This window comes from Thermobia domestica, chromosome 16 (assembly GCF_964235325.1).
Source record: "Thermobia domestica chromosome 16, izTheDome1.hap1.1, whole genome shotgun sequence".
In the NCBI taxonomy this organism is placed as follows: domain Eukaryota; kingdom Metazoa; phylum Arthropoda; class Insecta; order Zygentoma; family Lepismatidae; genus Thermobia; species Thermobia domestica.
The window spans coordinates 37,367,143-37,391,596 of NC_137469.1; the positions used below are offsets into that span (position 1 = coordinate 37,367,143).

The 24,454-nt window shown below is 35.2% G+C and overlaps 2 protein-coding genes across 2 annotated transcripts; one reads left to right on the top strand and one right to left on the bottom strand.

Moving 5' to 3' along the window:
- Nucleotides 1-2,576: 2,576 nt before the first annotated feature.
- Nucleotides 2,577-5,652, bottom strand: LOC145672453 (uncharacterized). Its single transcript, XM_081741607.1, has 2 exons — nucleotides 4,779-5,652; nucleotides 2,577-2,677 (listed from the first exon to the last, which is right to left on the bottom strand). The coding sequence occupies exons 1-2, from the start codon at nucleotides 5,650-5,652 to the stop codon at nucleotides 2,577-2,579; spliced, it is 975 nt and encodes a 324-aa protein (XP_081597733.1).
- Nucleotides 5,653-5,853: 201 nt separating this feature from the next.
- LOC145672454 (uncharacterized) lies at nucleotides 5,854-9,540 on the top strand. Its single transcript, XM_081741608.1, has 3 exons — nucleotides 5,854-7,486; nucleotides 8,761-8,807; nucleotides 9,442-9,540. The coding sequence occupies exons 1-3, from the start codon at nucleotides 5,854-5,856 to the stop codon at nucleotides 9,538-9,540; spliced, it is 1,779 nt and encodes a 592-aa protein (XP_081597734.1).
- Nucleotides 9,541-24,454: the final 14,914 nt, after the last annotated feature.

The following is a 24,454-nucleotide window of genomic DNA, read 5'->3' on the forward strand; positions in this document are numbered from 1 at the left end:
TTTCTTTGTGTTCGAAATAACGCGTGATGATATGCATTTCGTCACTATATATTTTACGTTTTCTTTACTTATAAGCATGAAAGAAAACATCGCACCATGTGTTTTTCCGAGTACGATAGACCGTGCTGCTGACGATCGTTAACACTTCCGACATCGCGCTAAAGGATTCCATGTTCACTGCTATCAAGGCATATTGTTTGCCTACTCTAGACCAATCATAAAGTCAGAACATATCTCAAAATTCGGTTGATGGCATGTCTGGGAATTTCACCCTGCAGGGAATAATCTGTACACTCATTGAACATTAATGAAATATACATTGTTGGATTGCGTATGCATGACTTCCTTTATGCTGATAAGGACCACCATCCACAGTCTCTCAAATTCGAAATAGAGACTCTTGAAATTTGGCTTTTTCGCGATTTTGGACAGCCCTAACTCTGAAACTATGCACTGTTCGTCATAGGTCCATATGAACTTTTTCTCTTATTTAGATGTGAGGAGTCACCTCTTAAACTTTGTCGGCCCCATAGTTCATTAACACCCTGTATATATAATAATGCTTTTCTCATAGACTCAAAACTTACAAATTATCTTCGTCATACAAAAATTTAGGATGATGCAAAATAATGCTTTTCGCAGAGAGCCAAAACTTAACAAATTACCTCTGTCATACAAAAATTTAGGACGATGCAAGTAGCGCCTTTCTCAGAGAATCAAAATTTACAAATTAACTTTGTCGAAAAAAAAAAAAAGAGGATGATGCAAATAGTGCTTTTTGCAAAGAGCCAAAACTTAACAAATCATCTCTGTCGTACAAAATTTAGGATGATGCAAGTAGTGCCTTTCTCAGAGAGCCAAAACTTACAAAGTATCTCTGTCGTACAAAAAGAGCCAAAACTTACAAATTATCTCTGTGGTACAAAAATGAGTGATGATGCAAGTAGTGCTTTGCTCAGAGACCCAAAATTTACAAATTATCTCTGTCGTACAAAATTTAGTTTGATGCAAGTAGTGCTTTTCTCAGAGAGCCAAAACTTACAAATTATCTCTGTCGTACAAAAATTTAGGATGATGCAAGTAGCGCCTTTCTCAGAGAGTCAAAATTTACAAATTAACTTCGTCGTAAAAAGAAACTTAGGATGATGCAAATAGTGCTTTTCGCAGAGAGCCAAAACTTAACAAATCATCTCTGTCGTACAAAATTTAGGATGATGCAAGTAGTGCCTTTCTCAGAGAGCCAAAACTTACAAAGTATCTCTCTCGTACAAAAAGAGCCAAAACTTACAAATTATCTCTGTGGTACAAAAATGAGTGATGATGCAAGTAGTGCTTTGCTCAGAGACCCAAAATTTACAAATTATCTTCATCGTACAAAAATTTAGGGTGATGCAAGTGGTGCTTTTCTCAGAGAGCCGAAACTTACAAATAATCTCTGTCGTACAAAAATTTAGGATGATGCAAGTAGTGCCTTTCTCAGAGCCAAAACTTAAAAAATTATCTCTATCGTACAAAAATTTAGGATGATGCAAGCATGCTTTCCTCAGAAAGCCAAAACTTACAAATTATCTCTGACGCACATTTTTTTTTTTTAATCTCGTCTCATGTGACAACCTGGACATGATGTTACAGGCTCGCCTCGGGTGCAAAGAATCAATGATTCGATTCCAAGCCATGTAAGTATGTAATATACAACAACGTGTCCGTAAGTTTTCTTAACAGTTCTCCTGTTTTCCAACTTTTGTATTTCACAAATTATTCCATCGTTCATTAATGTTCACCATTTCTCCTCGTTAGCCTACAGAGTATAACGGAGGGATGTCTAAGTGAAAAAAATTAAAGGTTTGAATATAAGGTGAGCACGCTGCTGCCTGTTCTTCTTCACCAAGTCAATGAGCCTTTTCGTGGAGTTATGCGTAGAATTTCATCTCTTATTATCGTAATTGGTATTGGTAGCATCGCGCGAAATGCCAACTAAATAACTGCAAATTTCCAACCATTTTTAAAGTTAACAGCACTATAAACCAGGGCCATTACTCATGTTAAATTTTACAACCATTTTCCCATGATTTAAAACACCCGTAGCGTGTCGCACACACGTTCCTTGGTCACTTTGTGTTTTGTAAATTGCCTTTGTTGCTGATAGCAAAGTATTGGCGACATCTCAGTAGTAGACATTAAAAAAAAACATTTGGTCCTTCAGCAAACAGTTTTATTTCCTTGACCTGACTTCTTTTTTAAATGTTGACATCTTAAAATTCCTTTTAAGTGAGTTTGTATGTGTGTGTGTGACACGCACATGTTTGGCAGTCTAATACTTTTCTTCTTCTTCTTTGTAAGTTTCAATGAACGTTCTTTTGAATGAGAAAAGCCTCGGGCACACCTTGGTGCGGTCGCACGATCAGTTGGAAGCTGATTGATTCACTTACGACAGTCTCCAATCGTGTGTACTGTCACTGTGTACATTGTTCTTCGTAAAATCTTACAGTTTTTTTTAAAAAAAACTAATTTACTTGTGGTTTGTAGCCTTAAGGTTCAACACTGCAGAAGCAAAACTTCGCTTGTGAGAAGTCAATCTATCCGGCATTGTTATCTACTTTGATAAGATCTTGTTTCACAATATCTTTTGCACTTCTCCTTGATCTACTTAAAGGACTTTTTCTCAAAGACTTCCGAACTAGAATTCAAATTATCTCCCTTGCATCTATTCCCAATGCAAATGGCATGTCTTCTATATAGAAGCATACTTGCGGCTAATGGTCGGAGTAGTTGGGGATTGGTAATAGGATAAATAAGTTGAAAAATACGTTGACACAACGTAAATAGTTAAAAATATGTTGGCCAACCAATAATTTTAAATCGTTTATCAAACAATTTTGACCCTTACTCCCCCAATCGCAATTTCTATTTCTTTCGTAAATGGAAATTGAGTTGGTTGACAAATCCTCGGCAAACGGGCGATTTCAACATAAGGCCAACGTCGGCAGTTGGCTAGTCTACCGTTTCCCACTCTTGGGACTATTGTCTGTGCCGTTAAGGGAGCAGTAATATACATTTCTCTCCATTAATATACTTTTATATCTTTCATTGACTTCGAAATTCATTCGTTAGAATCTGAACATTTAAATATACTTACCACTTTTTAAATTTTTAACTTATTGAAAAAAAAAAAGGTTCTCCTCAATTCAACTCTTGTGCCTATATTCACACATAACTTCGGCATAAAGTCCTAGCTGGATCGATTTTGGTATCTCTTTTTAATTTGAAAGATAATACTTTCCTGGTGGTCCCATACAAATTTGATCGGAATGGGGCTAAACCATGAAAAAACTGAATGGCTGTAGTGTGCAAACCGTAAGCAACCGACTTTATTATGCGGTTGCCTGGATACATGATGCTCTAACCAGCGATTTTCACAACAGAGATCAAATGAATTAGTTATCCTGGATCTCCCTAGGAATTTGTTCCTAAAGAGATTATTATATTATTATTAGGGAATTTGTTATATATATATATATATATATATATATATATATATATATATATATATATATATATATATATATATATATATATATATATATGAACAAACTCCATGGCTCTGGATAAGTAGAGTAACAAATAAAACACAGTTCTGACCAGAGCAGAATGAAATATATTAAAAACTATACTTACAATTTGTTACAGTTTCAAGGACCTAACGTCCTCTTCATCAGACACAAACCCTGAGAAAAGACAGGTGACAGCAGATCTTATATACATGAGAAAGTGAAAGGCCACGCCCCTTCTTCTCTCTCATTGGTCGGAGGGAACCAATGAGGATAAAGTCAATTCCGCGCAAACAGAAAAATATAATGAGCCCTTTCACTTTTCTAACAGTTCTTTAATGAGATGACATACAAAGAAAGTAAATAACAAATAGAAAATATTAAATAAGAAAAAAAATTTAACTATATATATATATATATATATATATATATATATATATATATATATATATATATATATATATAAATTTAAATAAATAAATAAATAAATATTAATAGCCTATATGCACTTTTCTTGTTCCTTTTCTATCACATCCAACAATTTCTGCCATTGCTCGTGTATATTCATACCGCTTGTCCAATTCATTAGGTTCTCCTCTTGTTCTCTCTTTATTCTTCTAGCCTCTTTCCACTTTCTAATAATCTTCCTCTTCTCTCTCTCTAAACCCCTAGCTCCCTCCCAGTCTATTTTATGTCCCGTTTCCTTCACATGTTTGTATATAGCGTTATTATCTCTTTTCAGTCTAACATCATCCTTATGTTGTTTTAATCTGTCCATAAGCCTTTTCCCCGTCTCCCCTATGTATTTCATGTCACACTCACTACACTTCACTTCATATATCACTCCTTCTTCCTGCTCCTCTATATGATTTTCCTTCCTTTTCCTTTTCTTCCTTATGCACTTCAACAAAGTTTCTCCTCCTTTTCTATAAGTCTTCACACCACCTTTTCTTAATAACTTCTTCAGCACTTCGGTCTTTTCGCCTATGCTCTGAATGCCATACCACTTCTTGTCTTCCTCTTCTTTCCTATCCATATTATCTTCTTTTCTCTTTCTCCTAAACTACTCTATCCTATATCCATTATTGTTCAATTGTTTGTAGAATTTTTCCAAATCTTTTTTCTTTCCCTCTTCCTCGCTGTTGATGTTTTCTATCTTCCTTTCCATGTTCCTAATGAAATTCTTCTTAGTTGCTTTGTCTACATCACTTCTCCAGTGGCAATAAATACCTGCCCAACACGGTTTCTGATACCAACTAGTAGTCACTTTCTCACCTTGCTTCTCTATCTTCATATCCATGAAATTGATAGAGTTATTTTCTTCAACTTCTAATTCTAACCTTATGCCTTTCTCTTGGTCTTCTATACTTTCAACATATTTCTCCAGTTGATTTCTATTCCCTGTCCATATGCCTAAACAATCATCAACATACCTGCAAAAGAACAGTAACTTTCCTCCTGCTTGTTCTGTCACTTTTTTCTCCCACTTGTTCATTATTATTTCCGCTAGAACTGGACTCAGCTTGGATCCAATGCTTAAACCTTCTTTTATCTTCACTAGTCTTTCTCCAATTATGCAGTAGCTATTTTCCCACAAAGTCTTAAGCGCTCTTATGACTTTCTCTTTTTTCCACTGACTTATAACTTTCCCTTCCATCTCCTCTTCTATTGCCTTTATGACATAATCCCTTCTTATACTGGTGAACATGGCTTTAACATCTACACTAAACATTAACACCTTCTCCTGATTCCACTTAATCTCATCTATCCTCTTCCTCAATTCTTCCGTGTTCTTCACTCTGCATGTCTTTTGTCCTTCTCTGATTTCGTCCATTATCTCTCTTAATTTCTCCTCTAGTGGTTCAAAATAGTTACCTCTGCAGTCCAGTACTGGTCTTAGCTTCACGTCCTTCTTATGTATTTTAGGAAAACCTTTCATGACAGGAATCCTTCCTTTTTCGTTGATCATCTTTTTAATCCCCGCCTTTTTCCCTTCTTGTACTATCTTTTTCAACACTTCATCTTTCATGTCCTTGTTACCGACTTCCTCATATGTCTGATCACATAACTCCCCTAGCTTCTCCTGGTACCATCCTTTCTCCATTACTACCAACGCGCCTCCTTTGTCCGCCTGTTCCACTACGATATCCTTTCACCTGTCACCTGTCTTTTCTCAGGGTTTGTGTCTGATGAAGAGGACGTTAGGTCCTTGAAACTGTAACAAATTGTAAGTATAGTTTTTAATATATTTCATTCTGCTCTGGTCAGAACTGTGTTTTATTTGTTACTCTACTTATCCAGAGCCATGGAGTTTGTTCATTATGATCTACCTCCAAGTCTGAAAAGGAGGATTAACACGTGGAAAGACAAAAGGAGGAAGGAAATCTCGTATGTGCAGCAGATCAAGTTCTTGAGGAGGTGTCTGGAAGAGGGAATTACTCCAAAAGGTCTACGGGTGAGAAAGAAAGGATTAGTGTGTGAATCAGTGAGGTTCAAGAAACTAGTTAAGAAAATTGAAAAAGAAGTAATCTGGGACGTCATAAGGAAAAGAAGTAAGGAAGTGAAAACAAGTGAGAAAGTGTCTAACCAACTTATGGAACATATAAAGGACGGTGTCAGTATTTTTATGAGAAAAGCAGTGATAAGAGATCTAAGAGAATGGGAAAGGAGTTTTAAAGAAAAAGTTAATACCAGATTAGCCAACAAAGGAAGATTGTTAGGTTGGAGAGAAGAAAAGGATAATAGGAACAGAGTGGTAGTGATAGGTGACATAGTTTTATCGGAAGAAGAGGAGAAGTGCTTAAGTCTAGGACATAAATTTAAGGTTAAAGTGGAAGAAGTGGACAAGAAGGAATTGGTGTACACAGTAGAACAAGCCATTGTAGACATAAAGGATAAGGACGAGAGAGAGAGAATAAGGAAAAAAGCATTGTCGATTGTTAGGCAGAATATGAACAAGAAGGAGAGTAACTTAAGGAAAGAAGAGAAGGAAGGACTGAAAAGATTAAGGAAAAGAAAGGATATCGTAGTGGAACAGGCGGACAAAGGAGGCGCGTTGGTAGTAATGGAGAAAGGATGGTACCAGGAGAAGCTAGGGGAGTTATGTGATCAGACATATGAGGAAGTCGGTAACAAGGACATGAAAGATGAAGTGTTGAAAAAGATAGTACAAGAAGGGAAAAAGTCAGGGATTAAAAAGATGATCAACGAAAAAGGAAGGATTCCTGTCATGAAAGGTTTTCCTAAAATACATAAGAAGGACGTGAAGCTAAGACCAGTACTGGACTGCAGAGGTAACTATTTTGAACCACTAGAGGAGAAATTAAGAGAGATAATGGACGAAATCAGAGAAGGACAAAAGACATGCAGAGTGAAGAACACGGAAGAATTGAGGAAGAGGATAGATGAGATTAAGTGGAATCAGGAGAAGGTGTTAATGTTTAGTGTAGATGTTAAAGCCATGTTCACCAGTATAAGAAGGGACTATGTCATAAAGGCAATAGAAGAGGAGATGGAAGGGAAAGTTATAAGTCAGTGGAAAAAAGAGAAAGTCATAAGAGCGCTTAAGACTTTGTGGGAAAATAGCTACTGCATAATTGGAGAAAGACTAGTGAAGATAAAAGAAGGTTTAAGCATTGGATCCAAGCTGAGTCCAGTTCTAGCGGAAATAGTAATGAACAAGTGGGAGAAAAAAGTGACAGAACAAGCAGGAGGAAAGTTACTGTTCTTTTGCAGGTATGTTGATGATTGTTTAGGCATATGGACAGGGAATAGAAATCAACTGGAGAAATATGTTGAAAGTATAGAAGACCAAGAGAAAGGCATAAGGTTAGAATTAGAAGTTGAAGAAAATAACTCTATCAATTTCATGGATATGAAGATAGAGAAGCAAGGTGAGAAAGTGACTACTAGTTGGTATCAGAAACCGTGTTGGGCAGGTATTTATTGCCACTGGAGAAGTGATGTAGACAAAGCAACTAAGAAGAATTTCATTAGGAACATGGAAAGGAAGATAGAAAACATCAACAGCGAGGAAGAGGGAAAGAAAAAAGATTTGGAAAAATTCTACAAACAATTGAACAATAATGGATATAGGATAGAGCAGTTTAGGAGAAAGAGAAAAGAAGATAATATGGATAGGAAAGAAGAGGAAGACAAGAAGTGGTATGGCATTCAGAGCATAGGCGAAAAGACCGAAGTGCTGAAGAAGTTATTAAGAAAAGGTGGTGTGAAGACTTATAGAAAAGGAGGAGAAACTTTGTTGAAGTGCATAAGGAAGAAAAGGAAAAGGAAGGAAAATCATATAGAGGAGCAGGAAGAAGGAGTGATATATGAAGTGAAGTGTAATGAGTGTGACATGAAATACATAGGGGAGACGGGGAAAAGGCTTATGGACAGATTAAAACAACATAAGGATGATGTTAGACTGAAAAGAGATAATAACGCTATATACAAACATGTGAAGGAAACGGGACATAAAATAGACTGGGAGGGAGCTAGGGGTTTAGAGAGAGAGAAGAGGAAGATTATTAGAAAGTGGAAAGAGGCTAGAAGAATAAAGAGAGAACAAGAGGAGAACCTAATGAATTGGACAAGCGGTATGAATATACACGAGCAATGGCAGAAATTGTTGGATGTGATAGAAAAGGAACAAGAAAAGTGCATATAGGCTATTAATATTTATTTATTTATTTAAATTTATATATTTATATATATATTTAGTTAATTTTTTTTCTTATTTAATATTTTCTATTTGTTATTTACTTTCTTTGTATGTCATCTCATTAAAGAACTGTTAGAAAAGTGAAAGGGCTCATTATATTTTTCTGTTTGCGCGGAATTGACTTTATCCTCATTGGTTCCCTCCGACCAATGAGAGAGAAGAAGGGGCGTGGCCTTTCACTTTCTCATGTATATAAGATCTGCTGTCACCTGTCTTTTCTCAGGGTTTGTGTCTGATGAAGAGGACGTTAGGTCCTTGAAACTGTAACAAATTGTAAGTATAGTTTTTAATATATTTCATTCTGCTCTGGTCAGAACTGTGTTTTATATATATATATATATATATATATATATATATATATATATATATATATATATATATATATAATTTCCTCAGGGTGAACCGAGGGCTATAGAGAAATGAGTCAAGGGTCACGAGTTTCACATGCCTGCTTTATCCAGTTTCATAGCAGTGTTTTCTTTCTTTTAGATGTTGCCAGTGAAGTGCTCCAAGAAACGATAGGAAAAGCTGTACTCGTATGTTTTCCTATCTGTCAACATATTTTCACGTTTTAAAAAATCGTTCAATTCTTAGTTTCACATTTTCTTCTGTCTTTTATTGGTTCAACTATCGATGAATATTTTTCGCTTGTGTAAGCTATCTGGGCAGCTTTATTTTTTTTAAAAAAATGTTAATTTTATTTGTATGTGGTGAAAATGTGCTATGGATAACGCCCAGTACTCAGTAAATATATATTTAAAAAATGGGTGAATAGCGTAGAAGTACCATCGGATTATGTAGCTAAAGGGAGGGATTCAAGGGTCAGGTCGCGTTGAGAATAATTGTCGTTCTTCGGAGTGCTTCATACTTCTCCAAACAATGTTTCTCTTAACAGAAGTTCAATAGATCTCAACAAAAGTTCTGAGAATTTCTTCATGCAAACATTTGAGTATTTTGCATCTTGAATGCTATTGACATTAGCAAGTAAAACAGAATAGAAGTGAATGTAATCAAGATCCTACCATTCGACTGAACCAGCATATCTCCATGTGCGTTCCACAATTATTTTCGTTAAAAAAAAAAAATAATAAGATTTTAATGTAACTTGGCATGTGCCTTCATACAATCTTCTATATTAATATAAAAAAGAACATTTATGTTTGTTTGCAGTGCCGGTCTGGAGCAATCACGGGCCCTCGGCTAAAGTTGGTTGTGGGCCCTCTGATCGAGAAACTTTTCACAGCGTATCTTCGGTACTTACAACAATGATTAAAGATTTGTTTATGAAAAAAAAAAAGTTTCTGAAGTATTTTAAATCTATCTATGTTACGATAAATGGCAAGGTAAAACATACTTAAGCAATATAACGTAGAAATAAATCATGATATAGGTTTCGGCGTCAGTTCAGCATTGTACTATATGATGTAATGAGGCTATGAGTGAAATAAAGAGAAATGTTGATATGGCAAAATTATGCGAAACCCATATAGTTATAAACATTTTGTTTTATTCTATGAGAACTAATGACAAATATTTAACGTGTATTACAACATTTATATGATCACATAACTGTAAAAAGACGAAAATATTGGTATGCACTAACAAAGTGAAGCTTATTCTAGATTTATATTAATACAAACAGGCAAATTATTGATTACTACTAATAAATGATTACAATATCATAAAGCACATAATTGTAAAATTGAAAATGACTCCGACACACACAGGAATTACAAAGCATCAGGAACATATCAATACATTAATTTTCTTTTCAAAACTTCGCTTGTCACTGCAATTTCATCAATGATTTTATTTTTGTCCAAATTTATCAACAAGTCTCTCTCAACATTCATCAACATTAAAGGAGATAGTAAGTTCTCGCTTAAAGAATATCCGAGTCTTTTCTTTTCTTTTTTTTTTCTTTTTTTTTTTTTTTTTTACAATTTTCAATTTTGAAAAAAATCGTTCACAAGTCACCTGAGTGGATGGAATGGCCATTATATATTTAAAGACAGTATATAAATTACTAAATAATCCAGACTGTGAACATAGTTCATAGAGAATGGGAAATGTACATGAGAGACATCTGAAACATTTCCTTTTAGTACCACATTGAGTTTCATACTTTTTTTTTTTTTATCTTCAGATGTCACACTTTCATTTGAATCACCATCACCATCATTACTTGTAATTCTCACAAATTTACACACTTCATTCTCTTCTGGTTCTTCAGACTTGTTACTAAAATCTGCACTGAAATTACGCTACTGGCTTGCAAACTGATTCAGTTCTAACAAAAACACTACTTCTATTCACGTTTGCTAATTGAGAAACAGTTTGCAAGCAATCATCTGGAAAACCTTCTACCTCCATTGCAACTATATCATCGTACCTTTTTGGGTCTAACCAGGAACAATCAAGCAGTAGAGTCTTGTTGGATACAAACCGTTCTTCTATATCTTGGAATTAAAAAAAAAAATGTTTAGTAAACTCACTCGTTTTTGTCGGGAATTAATACAATGTTAATGTTAGAGAATTTGAGGAAATCCTGTAAAAAATACGAACAGAAAGGAACAATAAATCTATGAAAACTGTCACAAAGGAAAGTGCGAAATTAAATAGTATAACAGATAAATAGTTTTCGGTACTGTATCTAGGTAATGTTATTAGAGAAGATACCGTATGAACTGTGAACTGAAAATTAAAGTTTGATAGGGAAAAAATGTCATTATATCCAATTTACTTTTTTAATATTTTGGGGGCCCTTACAAGACTGGCGCCTTAAGCTATAGCTTGTTATGTGTAAATCTGGTACTGGTTGTTTTTTAACTGGTTTTCAAGCATTACAATAAACTATGTTGTTGTGTTTTAAAATTATCAGTAGTTAATTCTGTTTTTGTATTCTAAACATCTGATAATTAAGTTATTTTTTAAGTTTTAAATATTTATTTTCCTATGCGTCCGGGCCCTTCCGAAGGCCCTCGGGCCCTCGGCGATCGCCGAGCAGCCGACCTAGCCAGACCGGCACTGTTTGTTTGTCATCTAATTTCGTGTCGCCACGTTTGGCCTAATCCTCGTTTTGCCTAACCAATTATCTGACACTTTTATGACAGATAAATGATAAGATTTGTGCCCGCCATTTTAGGCGAAAAAAGGATCCTCGTTTGGCCTAATCCTCGTTACGCCTAAAATGACGGCCAATAAGAAATAATCGTGGAAATTCAACTAGAGGGAAATTATATAAGAGAAAATTCCCTAGTAGGCCTATATAAAGAATTAAGAAATGCAAAATATATAGATTAATATTATATTAAATATTTTCGAGGAGTTAGGATTACCAAAACTCTTTTATATATTTACTAGGACCATGGATATATACGGATATATATGAGTAGGCGAATAGCAAAACCCGTTAAATTCACATTTTAAAATTTGTGACAAATCGAGAAAAACTGTTTAAACACGTCATAATTGTAAAATAACATTATAAACTAGAGAACATTAAAAAATTAAGAATAATGTGAGTGTAGGTCTGTCCAAAGCTGTATAATCACACTAGTCTGTGAATTGCGTTATTGAAGAAAATAGTTTGGATTTAACAGGTTTTGCGTATGTAAATGGAAATAATAGCTTTTGCATCTGGACGAGCGGCCATTTTTGTTGAGGCTCAAGATACAAAACCTATCAAAAAGAAAGGGAGTCAGAGTCAGAAATCATTATTATGCCTACTAAAATATTGGGGGGGAATGTATTATCAACTATACATTGCACAAGATTGGCACAAATGAATGTGGATACATAAATACAACATTAATTTTGTTCTAAATTGAAAACAATGGATCCAAATGTGCAAAAAATTGAATTATGTAACCTCTCCATCATCATCTACTAAATGGAAATCCATATCGTCGTCGTCCTCTGGTGCATCACCATTTTCCTCAAAAACCTCTTTGTAAAACATGAGCTTTGAGCTGCTTTCAATCGTCAAACCCTTCGTAACTACAAGCGGAGTTAATTATACCTATCCGTATACATTTCTAAACTGAATGACTCTATTTTGGAAGAGTTTGTAACCTTTTATGGGCTAACATAGGGTGAATATTAATTTGCCAATTATCCCAATATATGAATTTGAAATATAGCAAAACAAAATGTGCAAATGTTGAATTTGAACAAAACAGTGGCAGAAAGAGAATCAGAAATGGTAAATAAGTGGCAAATTTTTTTAACATGTTGTACCAAAAGCATGTTATAATTTTGAATGATAATTGACACGAGACATTTTAAGAAAGAGGTTCTGCTGAAGCTGAAGAGACCGTTTAGAGAAGAACCTAATCTAACAATGTTCTGTTCAAAGTAAAGAGTTACCCTGAAATACAAAACAAACGACTTTTAACCATCCACTCACCTTGTCTTTTTGGCTACATTTCGTTTCCAGTTTTTCATGTGTTTTGTACGTTTTCTAGACAATTTTGGTGTTGTCTGATAACAAAATTATGATCATCGCTGCTTAGAGTATCGTTTTCTTTCGATTTTGCGTGCATTTGTCTAGTAATTATTAAAGAAAAGCAAATAAGCACAGAATAGTCTCACGAACAGTTAGGTTAAGACGTATAGTGTCTCTATTTTCAGTCCAGGCTGCGCGGTGGCTCAGTAGCAGAGCGTTCACCTCCGATGCTTGGGGTCCCTGGTTTGATCCCAGCTCGCGCCATGTGGACTTTGTGGTGGACAAACACCGTGCTCGTGGGTTATCTCGAGTTTCTCCCATTTCCTCCCACTTTTTTCATTCCATCATTTCATTCATTTCTCATCATCACCGTCTCCTTTAGCCTAACCGGCATAATCGTGGGACGTAAAACTAAAGATTTCATTTTCTTTTTTTCAATTTTCAAAAAAAGAAAATAAATAATGAAAGCACACACTTCAAATTCTGCCAAATAAAATTTCGAATGATTTACGAAGAGTTGCAATAAATATTCAGATTACTAAACTAATCCTATACAGTACGGAACTTCAAATTGTTTGAAATATGGAATTAACCGAGTTTGATTCTGCTTTTCTCATGAGATTATTTGCAGGTTTGGGATTTAACAGTTTATGAAACTGAATATGGAAGAGGGATTTAACTGGTTTTGCATCTGTTGCCATGATGGATTTAACAAGTTTTGGTAATTGGCACATATTTCAATCTCAATTTTCAACTAGTTAAAATGTTTTTTCTACTGAATACTATTTGGAAATAATAGCTTTCCAACTAAGGTTTCCAGAGCAACCACTATCTCATTTTTTTAAAAAGTGAATTTAACGGGTTTTGCCATTGGCCTACTCATATATCGTATATATATATCGACACGTTCTCTAACGATCCAAACGATTTATGGTATGGATTCCAAATCTTAAGAATAGATTTCATTTCAGCTTGAGTCTTCTATTAAAGTAAGAACTAGTACAACTTTCGGTTTCAATATTGATTCCTAAATATTAAAAATCGTAAGAGATAATGAGAAATCGTTTTTGATGAGAATTCAGTTTCCGATAAACAGGTTGCATGTCTCACATTATCACTCTATTCCTGCCGTAAGTTATAGATATATTTCCGGTTTCAATATTGAATCTGCATAATTTGGAAATCTCCAGTAATTTAACAGTGTAAAAAGAAACTCACGTGTAAAAGAACAAGGTATAAATGTTTTCATAACTTTGCTTACTGCACCGAACACCAGTAAACCTTTGTCAAGACGGACACCCATCTGAATAAGGGGTTCAGCCAGATAGTTAGTAAACAACGTTCGCTTCATCGTATGGACTTCAGAAGCCGATAACACACGAGGTTACTACTTGTCATTATATGTCACTACGGTTAATGTTTTACACTGGCAACAGAATGCCGTGACTGGACCATAAAAAACGAGTAGCATGGTGCGATGCAGGGTTGGCAAAAACCATGTTAAAAAAAAATAAATAAATTTAAATAATGTTAACCATGTTTAAATAATTTGCTGTATGTATTTATATCATATGGAGAGAAATAAGTTTGTTTCATCTTGGTGTTATTATGCAACAACCGGGTTATGCTGGAAGTGGTCACATAAGCTTAAAGCGGAATCAAACCGCTTCTCAGCTTACATCCGAGAGAAATTGTCCTCCATTTGAACTCGAAACCGGGACTAATTGACCACAAATGCGATATGTCTGCCGACTCACTCATGAAGGACTCCTGGTAAAAATACGTTGTGCTGATCTTTAGGTGCTTGTTAATGTAACTGTCAAGAGTCATTTCAGAAGGACAAAAAGATAACCAGTTGCACAAGTGAAACCATTATACAGAATTACATATGGACAATTTCAAAATGCTGCAGAGTACAGAAGAACTAATTTAGTCCAAGTTAGTTCATTACGACTTTTATTAGTCCAAGATAGAGAAATACAACGAGAAAAAGAAGAAATAGACTTAATTTGCATATCTGTAAGAAAAGTGAATAAAGATACGAATTATTTGAGTCCACTTTGGCTCTGACCCATTTATACATAAATAAATACCAAAGATACTTCTGATTTCAATAAATGCCTCTCGTGGGATTTGTATGAACCCTTCTCTCCCCCAAAAAACTATAGCATTTCGATGTATTTTATCAATAGTAAACATTATTAAAACGAAACAATATTTAGAATTTTTCTTTGATTGAAATTGCATAACAATAATAACAAACTATAAAAAAATCACAAAAGAAGCATTCATAAACTTATAAAAAAAATACAAAAGTTGCTTTTGTAGTATAATCTTTTTGAGTAATGAATGGGAAAATGTAGGTCTGAATATAATACGAATAATATACTGGAGTGAAAGGTGATAACCCATAAATGTGTGTTCATCAAGATTTTACGAACACTTACACTTTTACGAACATTTTTCGTTTTTTGGTTTAAACCAGTTTTTTTTTTTTTTTTTTTTTTTTTTTTTTAACAGCTGGTTTAAACCAGCAAATCCTGGTGCGATGAGTCTCGATCTCAATTTCATCACGCCGATAGTGATCTATAATTTGGTGCCAACCCAACGAAATCATGTCAGGTTGGAATTGTACAAGATAACGGAGACAATGTTGATTTATAGTGTTTTTCTGTAAGCAATGTTTTGGACCTTTGGTACCTCTATTCACTCGTATTGTATCGAAGTACAAAGATCACCAGAGTCAACTATATCCTTATTTCTGTCATACGAGTGGAAATGGAGTGTATCAGCAGAACAACCACCCTCGTAACAGATCCCGTTGGCCACCACCTGTTTGGAGGAGCATTCAACTTCTTTCTGCTGAAACAACCACCAAGAAGCCCGGATTTAAATCTCATTGTGCATCTCAGAGACTTATGCTATGGACATTCCCGGTAGTATGTGAAACGAGTGGAAATTGTTACTCAAAAGTTGTAATTTCAAAAGTAATAATAAGATATGAAATATATTTTTCTTCTTTCTTTGTCAGTAACACATTGAGGTTTGAATTGTGGAATTATCCAAAGAGCAATTTGTCAGCGGAGCGATTTGTCACAAACCACTCATTGCGATCACAATTGTCCATTGTTAAGTTATGAGCAAATTTAGGGATCTTTTGTCAGATATAGCTCGAAATAGTTACAAATTTCATACGAATTGTAATTACAATAGAATCACAATCGGATCTCTTATAATGCATTAACAGTTTCAAAAAAGCGTTGAAACTGGAATGAAATCGTCTGAAAGATCAGCAAAACCTACACTTTTGCACCTACATAAGAAGAAACACACAAACTATATTTCCTTTAACGTACCGATTAGCAGTACCATTTGACAATATCAGATATTTGGAAACAAACTGCAAACTGAAAGTTAGTCACTATACCCCCTGTGGGGGCAATAATATTCTCAAAATGGAACGGAAAAGTAACTGTACAATTGTCGAAACATTTTTCCGAAAGCAAATAGTCCTATTACAAATTAGTTATGGGAAAACTAATTTGTATTTCTCAGTTCTTCACATAGCAAGGAATATTTTTTTTTCGAAAAATTTCCCTCCAGATTTAACTCCGCGATTTTTTTATAGTCCACCATTTTAGGCAAAACGAGGATTAGGCCAAACGAGTATCCTTATTTCGCCTAAAATGGCGGACATAAAGCTTATCTTTTATCTGTCATAAAAGTGTCAGATAATTGGTTAGGCGAAACGAGGATTAGGCCAAACGATGCAAGATCTCTGATTTTCACATAGAAGTCACCTAGAGCCACGAAATTTTCTACAGATCAATCTCCACCAGATCGAATCACGTTCGAAGCCGTTTTTCGACTTTTGACTCATGAGAGTTCGAAAACTTATAGTGCGTATATGTACAGTGAACCATAGTGTTTATGAGGTATGCAACCCAACCGTTTTTTCTTGTGAGTCAGATTGCATACCTTTCAGATCTTTGAATTATTTTGTATTAATCTTTTTTCTCCCGCGCGAAGAACTGACATGTCAGCTGGAGTGAGAATCGATAGGGACAATGCCGAAAGTATGGCTCGTTGTTATAGACTTACTCTAAATTTTAAGTAAAATTATTATTCCCTGCGAAGAACGGTTATTTTAGCCAACAGAGAATAAATCTATTGTTTGGGATTAAACTCTACCACGAATGAGGTGGTAATGTAAAGTGAATACCATGTAAATTTGCGTACATTCTTGAAAAGATAACAATTTTTCAGTATATTTTCTTTAAAGCTTATTCGATTGACGTATTATAATATGTTTTCTTTGGAGTTCCCTAATTATTCGCGTTGTTTATAGTTGAAATTGATCAACGATAAATACATAAAAGAGAGTAATCTCATCCGCAGCTTGAAAACTTCCTCATACACATAACATGACAAAATATTTTTTTATACTAACTTTCGTGAAAACTATTTGTTTCTTCCAGGCTACCCGTCCATTATCGCTCTAGTTTGTTACTGTAGCATCTTTCCAGGCGTGCCTAAGATGGTTACCAAGTTTTAACCCTTCTAAGAAACCTTATGAAAAAATAAAAACGTCTACTAGTATAAAACCCGCGCGTGTCTTGAGGTGCGAATGATGAACGTAAAATATGAGAGAATACATATTCCTAAATGAGAGAAATATGATGGATTGTATAAATATGTTCGCATACCAGCTCCTATTCCACTTAGTGTATTAACAGATTTATTCATTGGTTGCAAATGGTTATTTTTCGACATAGTAATACAGTTAGAACAAATAAAGGGTTACGAAATTGTGTGAATTCAGTATCATAGCATTTTCTTCTTCTTAGGGGAGTTCATTATTTGTAAAAACGTGGATTAATTCATTCGTTTGTAATTGATATTGTGTTTTAAGTTTATTTTTATTTATTTTTTTTTTTTTTAGATTTTATATTTCAAGCAAAAATTTTCTTGTATGGCTTATATTTGGAGAACCATATACAGAGTAGCCAAACCCAACTCAGTATGATGTCTTTATTCCGAAAAAAAAGAAGAAGTGAAAACTCGATTTAGAGACCGTTCAAAAATTTTGGGGCCCCTGATCAAAAAAAAAAAAAAAAAAAAAAAACAATATATTTTATTTAATCAAAAAATTTCTTGTGCGCCTTCTATCTAGATAATTACATTAGTACAACCAAACCCAAACCAATATTTAACTCAGTATGACGTTCTTATTTAAAAAAAAAAAAAAAAAAAAAAGAAAAAGAAGAAAAACGAAACCTCGATTTAGGGACCGTTCAAAAATTTTGTGGCCACTGATGCAGAAACTAATTATTGGACAAGATCGCAATCTTCTGATGCATTTTTTTGATCATTCCTAAAATTCTTGTTTTAAAAAAATGTTTGAATATTTTCAATATTTTACAAATAAGTAAATGAATAACCATGATTACAAATAGTAGGTGCACAAAGAGTATTTGTCACTCTTAGGAAAGAACAAATAGCAAACTGTTAGTTAGGAGTATGTTTTGTTATACAGTGAAACCTCTCTAAAGCGGACAGCCGTGGGGAATCAAAAATTGTCCGCTATAGAGAGGTTTTAATATTTTATTACGTAAATTAGTAAGTAAGGTAATATGCAATTAGGAAGAAAATATTTTTGCATGAATCATGTATTTACGAATATTACAAAAATGTTAACTGTACCAGCATTGCCCTCCGTTATCTAACATTCTATGTTCGAGGCACAACATGGAAATAAGATGTTATACTGTAGTTCTTTACACTTATCATTAATTACTACGTTTTCAGTATGTCGCTTTAATTTGTGAGTTAATTGCAGTCCAGTAGTGTCTTTTTTTTTTTTAAAAAAAAAGACAATATGCGTAACCCGGGCAAAAAATACAAACTTGCCTTCTGCTTGGTTAGAGATTCCAGCGGACAATGGAATAACGAGATGCTAATCCACACCGTATGAGCGGAAATAGTGCTCGTGAATGAACACCTTCTCCTCCGTTGTAAGTAACATTATCTTTGCGCCAATTGCACACTACGCTAGTCCACACACGACTGAGCACACGTGTGGCGCTTACAGCTCATACCATTTTGCATCTGTGCGTCATTCCTACGCGAATTTCAGTACTCTTTGTTTTGCCGCATACTGTACTATGCAGACACTACTGTCGTCTTACCAATATAATGAAGAGCTTAATGAGACTACGTATATTTCAGGATCAGTTTCACCTCATTAAATGGGATGATTCTTGTACATAATCAATTTTAATATTTACAAGTTCATTGTTTTTCTTAAAAACTGCACACGAGCTTTTACACTCATGCATCATTTTGTTCAGCTCTCTAAGACCTATCGAATATAATTATATACACACAGAGTGCCTCAAAAGTTCTCTGACATAGAATAACTCTGTTATTATCAGAGTTACAATAAAATGTAAGAGGGGAAACTGTCTCCAAATATGTTTTCAATCTAAAGTGAAGGATTTTTTTTTTTTTTTTTTAATCGGAAGAGCCGTTCGAGTTGTACATTCTTTATGCGCCCAATCTTAAATGAAAATGCAACGTTGTCATTTACCTGGGGCTGGGGGAGAGAAGGACGGGATAGGAAGTGGACAAACTTTGTAAGAGTATGGTGAATGGGGCATGTTTGAAATGGAGGCAGGCCATCGACACGTTAACATCACAAACAGTAACTTCATTTCTTATGTTGTGGAATGGTAAATTGTAAGTGGTAACAGGTAAATGGCAACGTTTCATTTTCATTTAACATTGAGGCCAAACGCTCGTCCAATTAAAAAAAAAAAAAAAAAATCTTCACTTTAGATCGAAAACGCCATATTTGAAGACGGTTTTCCCACTTACATTTTGTTGCAGCTATGATAATAACAGAGTTACCTTGTCAGGGGACTTTTGAGAGACTTGAGGGGCGGTCAATAAGTTTTTGTCCTCACTATAAAGGGGTTGAGAGAGAAGGGCCAAATGCAGACATATGATTAGTCTTTCTCTACATAGTCACCAAGCAAAGTAATACATTTTTGCAACCGGTCTTTCAGATTCCACAAACCCTCTTTGTAGAAAGTGTTATATTGGCTGGGAAAACAGTGCTCCACTGCAGAATCTGAAGGAAAACGCCGTCCTTTAAGAGACTGTTTCAGTTTTGGAAACAAGAAGAAATCACAGAGCGAGATTAGGTAAATATGGAGGATGGGGAAGTAATTGGTACCCTAAGCGTTGGACAAGATTCATGGTTTTCTGGGCTTTGTGGACGGAAGCATTGTCAACTAACAGGGCAGCACCTTTGCTGAGGATGCCAGGGTGCTTTTCCTCTAGTTTCCTTTAGGGCATCACGATTTTTCCAGTAGACTTCTATATGTTCCAGTCACACTATGTTCATAAGTTAGGTAATCTGTAAGAATAACGCCCTTACAATTCCAGAAAACTGAAAGCATGACCTTCTAGCAGAAGGCTGCACACGGGTCTCTTTAGGGACTAGGGAACTGCTATGTTTCCACTATTTACTCATCACTTTAGTCTCTGGGTCAAAGTTATATATCCAACATTCATCCATTGTCACGAGACGATCGAAAAAATCGTTCTCATTGTGCCAACATTTCCGATGCACAAATTAGCGCATTGTTATTTTTGAAAAGGAGTGAGTAACCTGGGAACCCACCGTGTGGATACTTTGGATAGATGCAGATGATCATGCAAGATAGTAGATACTGAGCCATGGGAAATCTCCAACTCATTCATAATAGTATTTATGGTTATTCGTCTGTCGTCCATCACTAGGAGTTCCACTTTCCAAATCACGTCATCATCAATCGCTGAACACGGTCTTCCCTCTCTAGATTCGTACTCCAAACTCATCCGTCCACATTTCAACTGTTTCTTCCACGTTTTAATAGTACTTGAGGATGCACACTTTTCACCATAAACAGTTTTTCCATTTCTGCATGTATGTCCTTGACTTTCATCCCCTTTAGATGGAGGAACTTTACTACCGCGCGATGTGCCACTTTTGCCACTTCTACAGTTTCACTCTTTCCAGGCGATATATCTTCAACAGTTCTGCACATAGAAGCATAAAATTTACAAAGGATTAATTTATTCTTTCACATGCACAGTTTTATATACAGAATCAATTTAACGAATTTGTATTTTAATTTGACTTGGAAAAAATAGTTAATAGCTCGTCTTTAATTTATAGTTATTTCCTAATTGTTTTGAATGGATAATGCAGGGGATTATGACGATAGTATATTCCATGCACGAAAATAACGAATAACCCTAGTAGCAAGAAAGCTTTTGGGTCTTTGAAGAGTGCTTGGCTTTTGGTTTTGTACGCTTGCACTTGAAACGCATGCTTTCATACAATCTAACTTTTGTTGTACTTGCAAGCGATGCTTTAGACCCTTCGCAGAGCGTCATAGCATCACTGGCCGTTCATTGTCTTTTAATTTGACTTGACTTGTAAAACGTTTGCGTCAAGTTTGAATGGAACACTGAATGCAAGGTTGCCCCCATGTAACTTCGTTACTGGAATCCAGCTTGCGGCATGCTTGCATGTTTTCCAATCAAGCTGAATGCAAATTTGGCTGACTTACAATTCAAGCTTACAGCAAGTGGTTTGCAAGCTGTCTTTGCTACTAGAGAAGGTGCCGCATTCATTCAGGTTCATGTTATTCAGCTGATTATTTGCATTGTTTTCAACGACTCGCCGTACGTGTAATCGTCTCCGAGGGGGGCTCCAATACCGGTTGTCCAATTCCGATTTTCCTTAAGATAAGGTGGCAACCCTGGCCTCTATGTACTTGCCTAAGATAAGTGCAAACAGTAAGTGAATAACAGAATTGGATGATTAAGCAGGTAAATTTATCTTGTTCAAATCTGGGTTTATTTGAGAGCAGTTAAAAAGCGAAAAATGCAGAGAGCGAAAGCGGCCAAACCAGTCGCACTTTTCACCGTCTCCTAAGAGAAGAAGAAAATATTTCGGAACCAGAAAAGGCGGAACGAAATATTTTTCTTAACGTTAAATGAGTCAGTCACGTGCAAAAATTATCAGTTTTCATTTTCGTTGGCCGTCAAATATATTACATCGACTAACACGTTATTTCCAGTAGCACAAGCACGTTACCTTGGCAATAAACCTAGTGGTTTTGTAAAGAGATTACAAGAAAAAATAACAAATAACACACCTGCAAAAAGTCTTCGAAACCACTACGTCTGTTCAGTAAATACTACTTCTGTAACTCACAAACACTATACAAGGTGCTTTCGAATGATGGTGTAAAAACAAATAAAAAAATGGGTTTAATTTCTGACGACGAATAGTGTGAAATTATTCCAATACATTTATATTAAAAATATGTGTTGTTTAACATCTTTTGTTTTCGACGTATAAATTGGCAGATGGACAAAGATGTACACTAGAAGCAGTCACATTGTACATACACTCATGTCCAAAATTATTGTCGCATATCTTTGACTGTCTTCTAGTAAGACTATAATTTGATAATGTTATTGCAGGGTACTATTAATACTGATACTATGTGTATAATCGGGAAATGTATATTTGTTGTAAATTTCGTAGGAAAAGAATTATAAATAAGAAAAGTAGAGTGAGTAAAACAAAATTTAGCTAAATTGATAAGAACGTTTTATTTTCGTTTTATTGTTCTTATTTACTGTTCTTTTGACATGAAATTTGCCACATACATGTCTTTGCCGATTATACACCTACTAACATTATAAGAAATACCGGGCGAATTTGTTATCAAATTATATTCCTGCAACAACATATTTATAGACATGCGACAATAAATTTGTACAGCGGGGGACACTTCTAAATGGTACACCTTAGCCGTAAATCTCCATATGGCTGTACCATTTAGAAGTGTCCCCCGCTGTACATGAGTGTACATTAGGCACCACTGATGACCAAATGGGAGCCCGCAAACAAAGGTGTAGATTTGTCTGTCTTTTTTTTAGTCTATGCATAACGTGAAGAGTACAGCTGCCCATTATAATATACCTGAATAGAGAATTCACTTTTAACTTTTTTTTTTTTTGTAAACTTTTCGGTTACCAAGCCCATTTTGTCCATTGGCATCGGGCCAAGTTTTTTTTCAACTGATTTCACAGAAGCGGATATAGCCCGAGGCCGAAGGGGGGGGGGGGGAATAGGTCTCCAGTTTTTGAGTGACAGAAATAATTTAAGCTATTATTTATATATTTTTGGAAGTTTATAATATACTCATGATATATAGTCTGGGTTGTTGCTGTCCCCTGTTATTATCTTCTAAGTCGGCCCCTGTGATTTCATAGAGTTACTTTCAAATGTTCATAGATCAGGACCTAATTGACTTATCTTCGGCACATGAAAGAGGTAGAATACAAAGAATCAGTGATTATTTCAGGAAGGTGGTCCAGGAGATGGTGGAATTCTCCTTCAGAGATACAAAATCCGTCTCCTCGCCCCTCGTACATATCACCTATCGTACCCAACGTGAATTATCAGGATTTTCGACCTCCGAGCGTTGGTAATCCGGGAGAAATCTGAAATCATCACCGCGTAGAATAGAACAATAAAAAATGAGTTTGTTATTAAATTGTCATCTTTTTGTGTTTATTTATTGTTCTATTGTCTCCCCCCCCCAAGTATGGTTCTTACTTTGCCCTGGGACGTAGCACATTATCAATTGGCCACCACTGGTCTACACAAATTAGACCATTCTTTATTTCAACCAGGTTTCATCGGAACGATTCAATGTGGTTTGTTTAATGCGCTTTTTAAATTCTTTTATTTATTTGCTTTTTTAAGTATGAGTTAACTATGATGTATTTTCCGTGTTTGTTTTCGGGTGAGTTCCAAAGATTTTATTGATCTACATTAGATTTCTTATGTATGATACTACGTACTACTTCAATCCAGAAATATATTTTAAAATACTATTAAGTGATATCACTACAAAAAAAAGTAGATGCAACAGAAAAAATACAATGCACTATACAGGATGTCTCGAAAGTCCTGTGACATATGGTTATTATTATCAGAGAAACAATAAAATGTAATAGAGGAAATCGTCTCCAAATATAATGTTTTCAATCTAAAATGAAGGATTTTTTTTTTTTTTTTTTAAATAGGACGAGCCGTTTCGGCTGTACAATCTGTATGCGCCCAATGTTAAATGAAAACGCAACGTTGCCATTTACCTGGGATTGGGGAAGGAAGGACGGGACTGGAGGTGGACAAATTTTGTAAAGAGTATGGTGAATGGGGGCATGTTTGAAATGAGGGTTGCCCATCGACACGTTAGCATAACAGACAGTAACTTCATTCACTTACGTTTGTATCCAGGTAAATGGCAACGTTTCATTTTCATTTAACACTGGAAGGATAAAGAGTGTACAGCCCAAACGGCTCGTCTGATTTAACAAAATTTCTTCACTTTAAACTGAAAACGTCATATTTCGAGACGGTTTCTCCTCTTACATTTTGTTGTAGCTCTGATAACAGTTACCCCATGTCAGGGGATTTTTAAGACACCCTGTATACGCATATGACAACCTCCTTTACCAAAGGTGATGCTTTTCGAACTCCAGGAGACATTCCACCTCGATCGTTCAGGACGCCATAACCCTTAACTGGTATTATATCAATAATATAATGGAACATCTATAAATAATATTTAAGATAAAAGAAAGACATTGAAAGAGAAA